Here is a 12,628-nt window from a genome sequence, read left to right on the forward strand (position 1 = left end):
GGAACAGACAAGTTGCTGTCCTTTTGTTCTTCAGTCTAGTTGTGGAGGACGTTGCTTCACTGGCCCATGTTGGTATTGTGATCATTGCACTCTTCCAGGGTGAGGCAATCGCTCGCCGGCCATCTGACGGTTGCTCACAACAGCTCATGACAGCTGTCGCTGCTCACGCTGGCTGCCAGCCACTCATGGTAGCTCATGGCAGCCCACTGCAGCAGGGACTGCAGCCTACGCTGTCACTGGCGATTCACAGCAGCCCAGCTCCAGGTCAAGCTGTTGTTCACCATCTTAGCTGTAGCGGGAGCAGCGTCACTGGCCCTCATGTGGGATCTGAACCGGGGCCCTGCTGCTCACAGCTGGCGTCCCAAGCCAACTCTTAACCAACGCACCACTCGGCTGGCTCAAGCAGGTAAGGATTTAACGATGGTTATTTTCATGTGAAGTTGCTCACTTCCTGAGGCACTGCTCTAGTTCAAGCCCTCATCTTCATTCACACTTGCTAGTCTCTCTGTCCACCCAGCCAACAAATATGTACAGACTGGCTACTGTGTGCCACACAGTGTTGCAGAGGCCGAGGACACAGGGCAAGCAAACACCAACCTGTTCCTAACTATCCTCCCAGCAGGCTCCTCCCTGCCTGCATAGCTTTCATCCGGGCTGTCTTCACCGGTCCTCATCTGTAGGTGCTCAGTTCAAATGTCACCTCCTAGTTAGGCCTTTCCTGGTTACACTACAGTAAGGCACCTTCCTTCTTCCCCTGTTCTAGTGCTGCCACATGTTTCCTATCTGACTTGTCAACTGGAATGAATGCCCCATGAGCACAGAGACCATGCCTGCCTTCTTTTCTTTTTCAGAAATTTTTTTATTGGGAAACAGTGTTTCTCCAGGACCCATCAGCTCCAAGTCCAGTAGTTGTTTCAATCTAGTTGTAAATGCCTGCCTTCTTTACTTCCTTCATCTCCAGAGCTTAGAAGGGTGCTTGGCAGAGGACACTCTTGTAATTATTTGCTGAATGAATAAAACTTTCGTTTTGAGTCTTGTCTTGCACAGTGCTGGCAAAATTATCTTTCCACAATAACAAGTCTTGCAAAGCTTGAAACCTTCTGTGGCTCCTAGTTGGGCACAGCTTGTCAAATTTTTCCAATTTTTTTTCACTTTGTATTCAATGCCCAGCCCTAATGCCGGGTCTAATCTCTTCTCCAAAATATCAGAGAGGCAGTGAATTGAAATGGTTAAGAGTGTGGGCTAAAATTTCAGCTCCACCACCTACTAACTTATCAGACAACTGACTTTAGACAGATTTGGGCCTCAGTTTTCTGTAGATCAAAAGTATTGAGAGTCATTCCTGGCACAGAATACTAAATGTTCTTTTCCCTTGCCACAGCCTTGCACGTAGTCGCATCGATCTACTCCTTCTCCCCTAAACAAGCCATGTTCCTTCACACCCCACATACTTTTTTCACACGTGTTACTTTGTAAGTCTACAACTGACTCACTATGACTGCATGTTTATTAGTGTGAAGTTCCTTAGAGCAAAAATTTATCTTCAATTCTTTCTAAGGTATGAAATGCTGATTCACTTGATAAATGTTACAGCAGGATCATTACCTAATATTAATCATTTTAATAGTTTGTACTTACATAAGAAAGTTCAAGGTAAACCTTTAAAGTTTATGTGGTTTTTCCTTTTCTATTGACTTAAATGCTGACTTCTAAGAATAACTGAAGGATTAGAAAGCTTTGTCCTCCACAATTTTGCAGGCTCTCATCTTCCACCTACTCCTTTCTCACCATCATTTACAACAGAAACACCATAAATACTGACACCAAGGCAATCAAAGTGATCCTTAAATACTATATTAAATGAAAGGGGCTATTCTTACTCCTAATAATACTGATAGATCTTGCCTCTGTCAGTGATTACTGGCAGGAACTTGTCCAGTAACATGGAGAAACACTGTTTTCTGTCTGCCCCCGCCCTCCTTCCAGGGAGAAATGTTGAACGTCACAGGTTAGGGCCAACATATTATCTCTAACTAGAACCAGGTGGAAAACAAAAGTCAACATTGTAAATAAAAATGAAATTGGTGGGTAATTTAAAGTTTGGACTATTCCGAGGGCTTGGGAGGTTGAGTGGTTTGCCAAAGGGATAGAACCCAATTAGTTCAAGGATAATGGGTTCTCGGAAGCCTAGGAAAGGCAGGGGGAAAGCTTGCCTTTCAACATATCGCCCGAGGCAAGTCCCATTCCTGTGAGAGAGAATACCTGCCGGGCCTGGATCCTTCCCTATCCTCACCACTCTAGCCTAATTCCATCATATTATGGACTAGGTAACCATTCATTACACTGTGTCCTGGCTTGGAACAACCAGCACATTAGCGTTGTTTCAATGGGAAGATGTGTTCCCATTACTAAACAATTGGCTTATAGAAGACTTTTTGGAAAACGTCTCATACATAAGCTAGGGACTGCACAGCGTTGTAACCAGTTCCCTCTGGAGAGGATTTGCCAAGCATTGTATCCTAAGTTTTGCAGTAAGAAGAAGCCAACCTCACTGAAATGAGTAATGTAGGATACCAGGCCAAATTCTCTGATCCAAATCTGGGTTAAGCAATAAATAATAGAATGGCAAGAAAACAAGAGGAGACTAGCTGAGAAATGGGAGCGACTGGAGGCTGAGAAGGCTGGACTCGACGCACCAAGGTCTGAAACCTGGCTCTTGGGAAGCAGCTCCCTTTCTCTGACTGCCCTTCCCCCAACAGCCCAGGGCTGCTCTTACCACTATTTAGATCCCAGCTCAGATGTCACCACCTCAGAGAACCTTCCCTGACTATCCATTGTCAAGACCACCCTACCCTCATCCTGATTTATTTTCTTCTCTTCATAGCATTTAACTACTATCTGAAATCAACTTCTTGCTCCTTTATTATCTCTCTTTCCCTAAAAAGACATAAACTCCATGAGATGTTTCACTGATGTCATGTTCAGTAGTATATACCTAGGGCCTAGCACACTGTGTGGCACGTGGAAGGTACACAACAAATATTTGTTAAATAATAGGGCTGTTGTATGAGGCTTTAGTGGTGAAATAAATTACCTACCTACCTACCTACCTACCTACCTACTTACCTACCTGTGTCTGGTACAGTGCTGCTATACAGCAGCCCTTAATAAATATTACAAACGAAGTAAAACAGGACGATACTCTTATCAGTCAGCAAGTATTTACTAAACAACTTATATGTCTCATAGCACAGGAGAAATCAGGAGCATAAAACATAGTCCTTCCAGGAGGTAAAGCAAAAATCAGGTTGATTGCAGCTTAAATGCTAACTTAAAGTCGGCCAATAGGTGAAGCAGTTATGTCACGCGATAAACTTCTTTAGTCTATGTTCAGAATTTATAGAGAACTCCGAGAAGCTGCCTAACGCTATGCTGATGCTGATTACCTGGAAAAAGGGAGTGGTGGTAATGTGAGCAAAGGAGAGGACAGATCTGCATTTTCTCCCACAGAGCACCGGGAGGGAATTACCAGAACAAAGTGGCCCCTTTCCCACATCTGCACTCTCTGCACCCCCTCCCCACCCCATCTTCTGTTGAATGGCAAGGATGCTGCCAGGTGAAGCTGGAAACAACCAAAGACCAAGGTTCTTTCACTTCCTTTCTCCCCAGTGCTGCAATTACAGCTGTGGTCGTGCTAGACACATTTTGGAAAAAAACTTTGATGAACAAGACTGTTAAGGTCTCTTTCAGCATTATATGTCTATGAAGTCTTATCTGTACAGGGATTTAGAAAATGAGCAAACTGCTTTTGCAATCTTTTGAGCATAGAGTTCTTTGACTCATACTTAAAAATTGGGAAAGAGGATATTTACTTAAGATAGTGGTTTTCAAATGATTTCTTAAGTAGCAGACTACATTTTTATAAATGAAATTTTACATAGATCCTTAATACATTAAACAGATTAATGTGGCACTCCTCTGGTTGTAGCTAGTGTGGACCTTCCCCTTGCCCTCTAAAGAAGCCCCTGACATCTCTAAGGAACACAACTGGTTTAAGGAGAAAGCAAGTTAATATTTGGATAAATACATATTAGCTCGGTGCAAAAGTAATTGCAGTTTTTGCCATTATTTATAATTACTTTTTATAAATTATTTATAATTACATTATTTTACAATTACTTTTGCACTAACCTAATACATGCATGCATAGATACATACGCACATGAATAAGGAAGAAGGGAAAGCTTTTCCTTGATATGGAGGAAGAGGTGGACTTGGCAAGTCACCACTTTATAACTGTCATGGTAAAGATGGGTTTGAGCAAGAATCATCAATGGATGCTCAACATATAAGGGAAAGTTTGGTAAGAAGCAGGATATTTGCATGATTGTCAAATGTTTCCCCATAGATTGTTTATAAGGGAAAAAAAAAACCACTGCTTGTCAGGGCATAAACATCACTGGTGTGCAGACTTCAAAAATGTGAATGTCATGTAAGACAAAGAAAGGCTGAGGAAGCATTCCACATTAAAAGATAAAAGAGACATGATATCTCAATATAATATATGAATGATCCTTGACTGAAGAGAAAAAAATACTATAAAGGACATTATCAGGACACTGACAACACTTAGAATACGGATCGTCAATTTAATAAAAGTATAATACAAGTGGGCTCCATAGTTCAGTGGTTAGAGCACTGGTCTTGTAATAAAAGTATAATACTGTATCAGTGTTCAGTTTCCTGAATTTGATAACTCTATTGTGGTTATGTAAGAGGATGTCTCTGTTCACTGGAAACACATACTGAAGTATTTGGCCTGAAGGGGACATGATATGTGTAACCTACTCTCAAATAGTTCAGAAAAAAATACATAATGCAATGTATTTACATATACAGAGAACAGTGGTTCTCAAAGTGGATCCCTGAAGGAGCATTAGCATCACCCCAGAACTTGCTAGGAATGCAAATTCTTGGGCCCCACCCAGGCCTACTAAAATCAACTGTCTGGGAGTGGGCCCAGTAGTTTATTTTAATAAGCCCTCTGGGGAATTCTGATGCACACTAAAGTCTGAACACCGCTGATACAGAGAGAATAAAACAAATATGGTGAAATGTTAAAATTGGTAAATCTGGGGAGAGGGTAGGTGGGTTTTGTGTATTGCTATTGAAACTTTTCTGTTTCAAATTGTTTCAAAATAAAAATTAATGACAACAAAACGATTACCCTGGGGTCATCTATGTACAGATGTGGAGAGCAAGAGACCTTGGAGGCAAGGAGACAAATTACGGCTTTCTTGCAGTGACCTACACAGGAAGTAGTGGGATTCGGAACTGAGGTTGCTGCAGCTCTAGTGTAGAGTGAGGAGCGAGGTGTTTGTATAGTCTTCAAACAACAAATCTTGCAGAAAATGTGGGCAGCAAACCTACTAACCTGAATAGGAGAGTCCAGCAATCTCTATAAAGAGGTCTTCTTCAGAAAAGCTTTCGGGGAGCATGAGGAAAGCAGCGGTCACAGCACTCTTCAGATTTTTATCGAGGGCTGATCTAAGAGCGACATTCTCATTCATTGCTACAATTTTTACCTGAAAAGAGGAAGAACGTTCAGAAGAAAAATTCCAGAAGTGTATTGCTCAAGCTATTGGTTTACACATGCAATGGAGCTGTCCCAAACTTAGCCCTGAAGATCTTGGAATATTAGGCTGGTTGACACAAAATAATTATTACTCTACTAAGCAATCCCAGAATCTCCAGTTTTATGCCAAAATCAGAGAAATCATGACACAGGAAAGAAAACAAAATAAATGTTTCTCTTAAATAAGGAAACTCTCCATGAGTTTTGAAAAAGAAGTCAGTACAAATGGAATAAATGTCCTTTGGGAAATTTAATATTTATTTTATAATCTCATTGTTCTTCCCTTTATTTTATGGTGGACAAAGTTATTTTACTTCTTTATTTAGAACTCATCTCTTCTGTTATCCATATATAACCTGAGTAGTTCATGCTCTATTGTGAATTGATTTGGAACTTGACTAAGGAAAAAGGTAAGAAAATTAGCTACAGTAGAAAGAGCATGGGTTTTGGGTATAGGTATGGGCTCAAGTCTAGGTAATCACTAGCTGTATAAATTTGGGCAAACTACTTAACTTCTCATTTGTAAAGTGTGGATAATAGACATGAACCAAAGAACTGTTATAAAGATTGAGTGAGATAATAAATGTAAAGTGCCTAATGTACTAGTGAATGCCTTGATCAATAAAAATTTTTCTCCTGAATACACAGAAGCTGCTTTGACTTTCCCCAAATTCATGAAAATACAAATAGCTCTAGTCTGTTCCGAGATTCTCAGGTTTTTTTTTTAAAGATTTTTATTGGGAAATTGGGGGGATGGGAACGGCGCTGGGGAATTGGGGAAAGGGGAACAGACAAGTTGCTGTTGTTTTGTTCTTCAGTCTCGTTGTGGAGGACGTTGCTTCACTGGCCCAAGCTGGCACCATCATTGCGCTCTTCCCGGGCGAGGCAGATCACTCACCAGCTTCTGGACGGCTGCTCACTGCGGCTGCTGGCTGCTCACGCTGGCTGCTGGCTACATATGGTAGCCCATGGCAACCCACTGCCACAGGGGCTGCAGCCTATGCCGTCGCCGGTGACTCACAGCAGCACAGCTCCAGGTTGAGCTGCTGTTCAGCATCTTAGCTGTGGAGGGCAGCGTCACTGGCCCTCATATGTGGGATCTGAACCGGGGCCCTCTGGAGTCCCAAGCCAGTTCTTAACCATCGCGCCACTTGGCCGGCCCGAGATTCTCAGTTTTAAAGACTGCACTGTAGTTAAGAGAATGTGTTCAAGTCCCACCTCCACCTCTTAACTAGCTCTGAGACCAGGGGCATAATTCCTTATCAATAAAATGGAATTAATAACAGAATCAAGCTCATACGGTTGCTGGGAAGATTAAATGAGATATTACATATGAACCCTTCACTGAATGAGCTTCCGTGTGTGTGTTTCTTGGTGTACACTGGCAAGTTTCTCTGGGCCAGAGGTTCTCACCTTTTGCAACCATCAGAATCACCTGGAGGGCTTGTTGAAACACATATTATTAAGCCCATTTCCCAGAATTTCTGATTCAGTAGGCCTGGGTGGGCCCTGAAAATGTACATTTCTAACAAGTTCCCAGGTAATGTTGATGCTGCTGGTCCAGGGACCCCATTTTGAGAACCACTGTTCTAAGGAACATACTTAGCAGTAGAATTGACAAATTCCTCTCTGGAGTAGTCATGCCAATTTACACTTTTTAAACCATCACGCTGCTGCTGACTTTCTAAACAAGGAAAGGGTCTAGAAGTCCCTAATAAGAACTCCATATATCTGAAACGTGTCCAACATCTCTAAACCCTTAGTGATAGCACCAAATTTTCCTCCAAGTCTAGAAAACAGAATTTAAGTTGCCTTTTATTTGTCGAATAGAGATAATATCTGACAAAATTAAGCTGGCACATAAAAGGCACATACACTAAAAGAAACTCCAGATTAAAATTTTATTAGCAAGGACAGAGAATGATGTATATCTCAAAGTATAGTTTCTTTTTAACATTAATTGTAAAAAGCAATACTATAAAACGTAACTATTTTATAAATCAGGCTTAAGAACCTCAATTCCATCTTTTACCTTCTGTCCCTATTTTTTTCTAAGGGAATACTTATAAAAACCTCTCAGATGGTAGGTAAGCCACTTTATTCAATTCTACCACCTCCTCCCTTGTAATTGCAAGGACTTAATGGACCTTAATTAAGCCTTTCAGCACATAGGTGAGTTTAGTATTATTACAATCATCTGCTGAAAGTAAAACCAAGGCGCAGCCCAGTAGCATGACTTGCCCAAGGTTGCATAATGAGTTGATGGCAAAATCAGGGTAACACCCTTATGCTTGGCAAATCCAGTTATAAATATTTTGAATTATTCTCATACATTCAGTTAGGGATCTGCTCTGGTTAACTTTTTTTTTTTTTAAGGTTTTATTTGGGAATTGGGGAAGGGGAACAGACAAGTTGCTGTCCTTTTGTTCTTCAGTCTAGTTGTGGAGGACGTCGCTTCACTGGCCCATGTTAGTATTATCATTGCGCTCTTCCAGGCTGAGGCAGTTGCTCGCTGGCCATTGGATGGCCACTCACAGCAGCTTATGGCAGCTCACGAAAGCTCACGCCCGCTGCAAACCAGCCCCACTGCAGCCTATGCCGTTGCCAGCGACTCACGGCAGCCTAGCTCCAGGTTGAACTGTTGTTCAGCATCTTAGCTGTAGAGGGCAGTGTCACTGGCCCTCACGTGGGATCCGAACCGGCGCCCTGCTGCTCAGAGCTGGCATCCCAAGCCAACTCCTAAACAATGTGCCACTTGGCCAGCCTAAATTCTCTTCTTGAAAGATGATTAAAACAAATGTTAAGGTCCTATAATAAATCATTGATTCCTTGGATTAACTTTCCCAAACATTGTATTCCATATAGAATCATGGCTCTAGAAGGGTAACCTCCTCTTACCAATGGGGAAAGTGAGGCCCAGAGGGTTAAAAGATTTTCCGAGAAGTAGGGGCACACTGGACAAGGACCTAGGTCCCTGATTCATCTACAACTCTTTCTACAACCCTGTGAAACCTCTTTACTTCCAAATTCTTATTCTTCATCCTCATTCACCAGGTCCTGCTCAATTATTCTTCACCCTCTCTTTTTTTGGGTGGCTTTTACAGAAACTCCATGAAAACAGGAGCTATTTTGAGATGCTAACAAACCAAAGATGCAAAGAAAACAGTAAGTTTGGGGGAATTTTCCAATTCAACGAAATACCACTTTTTTCCAAGAAAGTTGTTCTACTTAGGTTGTAAAAAAGCAGTCTGTTTGCTAAAGTTCAGAGACTATAACTAAAAAGCATCCTTACTCAAAGGAAAAATGTCAATTCAGAAGGCGCTACTGTGCTGATCGGGTTCTCCAGTGTAAGGTGAACTAGGAACTTGTCTCAGCAGCACTGGTATTTGTTGTTCAGAGTGAAAAGCCAATGAACTCCTGGGACACTGCCAGAGAGGCCTGGGAAAAAAGCCCTCAGATTCGTGAATAGTTGTTTGTATCTTACTGGGAATGCCCGACCTGAATCGCATCGATAGCACTGGCACTACTGCCAAGGAGAAAATCTTTACTGGAGAGAGGAAGGGGCAAGTCTTGATGGAACTTCCAAAAAGCCCAACTTGAGAGATTTGTGAGTACCTTTCAAGATAGAAAAAAAGAGCAAGTCACATGTAGCCTCCTCTATAATAGTCACATGGAGACAGTACTTGAATTGCAAAGAGTGAAGTTGTCGTCACAAAGAACACAGCCCTACCTAGTGTTCAAATACTCAACCATTAACCAAATGATACTTCCTGTAATTTTCCATTCCAAATGACCAGAAAGGCTAAATTTTTGTAAATGGTCATTGCTTGAGGGCCAAGAAGACAGTGAACATTCAAGCTGGATGAAAACTTATTATCTACCTGTTGGACTGTGGGCTCTTCCAGGACAAGCAATGTCGTGTTATTTTTTTATTCCTTTGACATAGACAGAGAAAAAAGTTAGCTGCCTTTTCAACATGTAAATAAATGACTCAACCTTTGCATTTCAAAGGCTAGAGGCCCAAAGATTCGAACACAGCTGGGCAGAGCCAAGGGCTAGTAAGCCAGATTTTCCAACTGGTCAGGGACCTTTTACACTGCTGGGATCTTTCTACCCATAAAAAGTAATTCAATAAAGTTACAATATGGTGATGGTTGCAAAACTATGAATATACAAAAACCATTGGATTGTATACTTTAAATGGTTGAATTGTATGGTATGTGAAATGATATCTCAATAAAGCTATTTTTTTTAACTTTATTGGGGAACAATGTATTTTTTCGGGGAAACAATGTGTTTTTTTTCCAGGACGCATCAGCTTCAAGTCAAGCTGTTGTCCTTCAATCTTAGTTGTGAAGGGTGCAGCTCAGTTCCAAGTCCAGTTGCTGCTTTCAATCTAGTTGTGGGGGGCACAGCCACATCCCATGCGGGAGTCAAACTAGCAACCCTGTTAAGAGCACACGTTCTAACCAACTGAGCCATCCGGCCGCCCTGAAACTACTATTTTTAAAAAAGCCATATTACTATCAAATAAAATACGTTGCAATGAATACATTAAATTAAAATCCTCTTAACAAGGTGACAAAATGCCATGTCAATGTGACTGTTTTAAAAATTGAAGCCAAATTATCTATACATTAAAAACAATATGAAGGGAGGTTGGTTAGCTCAGTTGGTTAGAGCACAGTGCTCATAACACCGAGGTTGCCAGTCCAATCCCCACATGGGCCACTGAGCTGCGCCCTCCACAACTAGACTGAAACAACTACTTGACTTGGAGCTGATGGGTCCTGGGAAAACACACTGTTCTCCATTAAAAAAAACCAACCAACCAACCCAATATGAAATATAAAAATCCAAACTTATGTTAAATAAATTAGGGAAATGACTATTAATATTACTTTAGAGTTCTTTTGACTTAAAAAAGAATTGGCCACAAGGTTCTGTTAAATAGTGTGTGTGTGTGTGTGTGTGTGTGTGTGTGTGTGTGTGTGTGTGTATATATATATATTTTTTTTTTCTTCTTTTAATTGGGGAGTTGGGGGATGGGAACAGCGCTGGGGAATTGGGGAAAGGGGAACAGACAAGTTGCTGTCCTTTTGTTCTTCAGTCTAGTTGTGGAGGACCTTGCTTCACTGACCCAAGTTGGCACCATCATTGCGCTCTTCCCGGGTGAGGCAGATCAGTCGCCGGCTTCTGGACAGCCGCTCACACTGGCTGCTGGCTACACATGGTAGCCTATGGCAACCCACTGCAGCAGGGGCTGCAGCCTACACCGTCGTCGGCAACTCATGGCAGCCCAGCTCCAGGTTGAGCTGTTGTTCAGCATCTTAGCTGTAGAGGGCAGTGTCACTGGCCCTCATATGTGGGATCCGATCTGGGGCCCTCTGGCGTCCCAAGCCAGCTCTTAACCAACGCGCCACTTGGCTGGCCCTGAAACGGGATTTTTTGATATGTGATTGTACGGGTGCTGGAATCGTGGTCTTGTGGAACCAAAGAATGGAGACAGACCAGACAGGTAAAGTTGTAGAAAAAGGAGTTTATTAGAAGAAAAAATACATTTCAAAGAAACAGAAGTGGGGCTGAGCAGTAGAGAATGGCTCAAGGGCCATTATTAGAAGAGAAAGTACACTCCAAAGAGTTTGGAGTGGGCTGAACAAAAGAAGCTCAAAAAGCCTAAATACTTTTTAAATAAAAAATTTTTTTTCCAGTTACAGTTGACTCTAATATTATTTTATATTAATTTCAGGTGTATAGCATAGTGTTTATTAAATACTTTAAATTTTATGTTTCTTTACTTAAGAAATGACTTGGTAAATAACTCAGGAACTTAAGGCTACACTAAAAATAAAAATGGGGTATCTCCTTAATCACGAGGTAAGTTAATGGCAAAGTATGATAGAAATTTAATTCACACTCAACTTTTTCCAGAAACGTCCATCTTTTAAAGCAAGGTACTACTCCCTTATATTTCTTTTTTATTAATAAACTTTATTTTTTAGAGCAGTTTTAGTGGAAAGTACAGAGAGTTCCCACACCCCCTGTAAATTTTAAAGACTTAAACTGCTAGTGATTGAGAAATTCTATTCTATTTGCAATGTGCAAGATAATTTTAGAGCTTTAGACAATATAATTTAATGTAACCCCTTTTTTTAAACACATAAAAAACAAAAAATTCACACTTACATTCTCACAATTCTTTCTTAAGACTTTCACCCATTCTTTTTTCTTTTTTTAATTAAAGTTTATTGGGGTGTTAAGACATTCACTCATTCTTTTTGTCTAAAATGCTGCCAACCCTTTCTTTTCATCAGATTTGTTCAGGTTTGATTAATATTTGCTGCCACCTAGAGGTAAAAATTGTTTATTTAAAGATAGTCATGGCTGAGAATTCTCTGGTTAACAGTGATTTCCACTGGAGAGGGAAGTGGGGTATGAGTAGGTGGAAGAGTTAAGTCACCCATTTACGATTTTTGATTTTCTTTTTTAGCATGTGCTGTGGTCAACATTTTCAAATGATTTTTAAGATAGCCTCATTTTCTTGTGCTAGAAGTTTAATAAGCCTGAGGGATAGTCACTGTCACCAGTAACATTTTCCTCTCCAAGTTAGCTGAAAAATGCAATTTTGCATGATATGCGTGTAGCCACTACTACTTGTCTTGAATTGCTGCTTTTGTGTTATCAGGATATATAATATTTAGATGAAATCTGAGGTCATTTCTAGTGCTTACACTCTGAGATTTCATGGTGTTTCTGTTTTCTAAAGCCTCTTTTTAAAAAAGTTTGAAATATCCCAAGCACAAAGTATAGTACAGAGAAAAACACAGCATTTTCATATTCAATATATCATTTTATCTCAAAGAGAAAGGAAAGATCATTTCATGAGTGTCCACTAAGTGCCCGGCCTTTTAGATCTGGGCATTTCTTTTTTTTTTTCATTTTTTAAATTGGGGAACCGTCATGGTCATTGGTTACACATTGCTTTCATGCTAC

The 12,628-nt window shown here is 40.9% G+C and overlaps 1 protein-coding gene across 4 annotated transcripts in view; it reads right to left on the reverse strand.

The window, feature by feature from the left end:
• The window catches only part of TAMM41 (TAM41 mitochondrial translocator assembly and maintenance homolog), a 91,365-nt gene that overhangs the window by 70,075 nt on the left and 8,662 nt on the right, over positions 1-12,628 (reverse strand). For all 4 annotated transcript variants that reach the window (XM_019646067.1, XM_019646068.1, XM_019646069.1 and 1 more), the window contains one exon: positions 5,435-5,585. In XM_019646067.1, the coding sequence (XP_019501612.1) occupies positions 5,435-5,585 (151 nt within the window). The remainder of the gene's footprint in view (positions 1-5,434; positions 5,586-12,628) is intronic.

Source organism: Hipposideros armiger, unplaced genomic scaffold, assembly GCF_001890085.2.
Source record: "Hipposideros armiger isolate ML-2016 unplaced genomic scaffold, ASM189008v1 scaffold_96, whole genome shotgun sequence".
NCBI classification, from domain to species: Eukaryota; Metazoa; Chordata; class Mammalia; order Chiroptera; family Hipposideridae; genus Hipposideros; species Hipposideros armiger.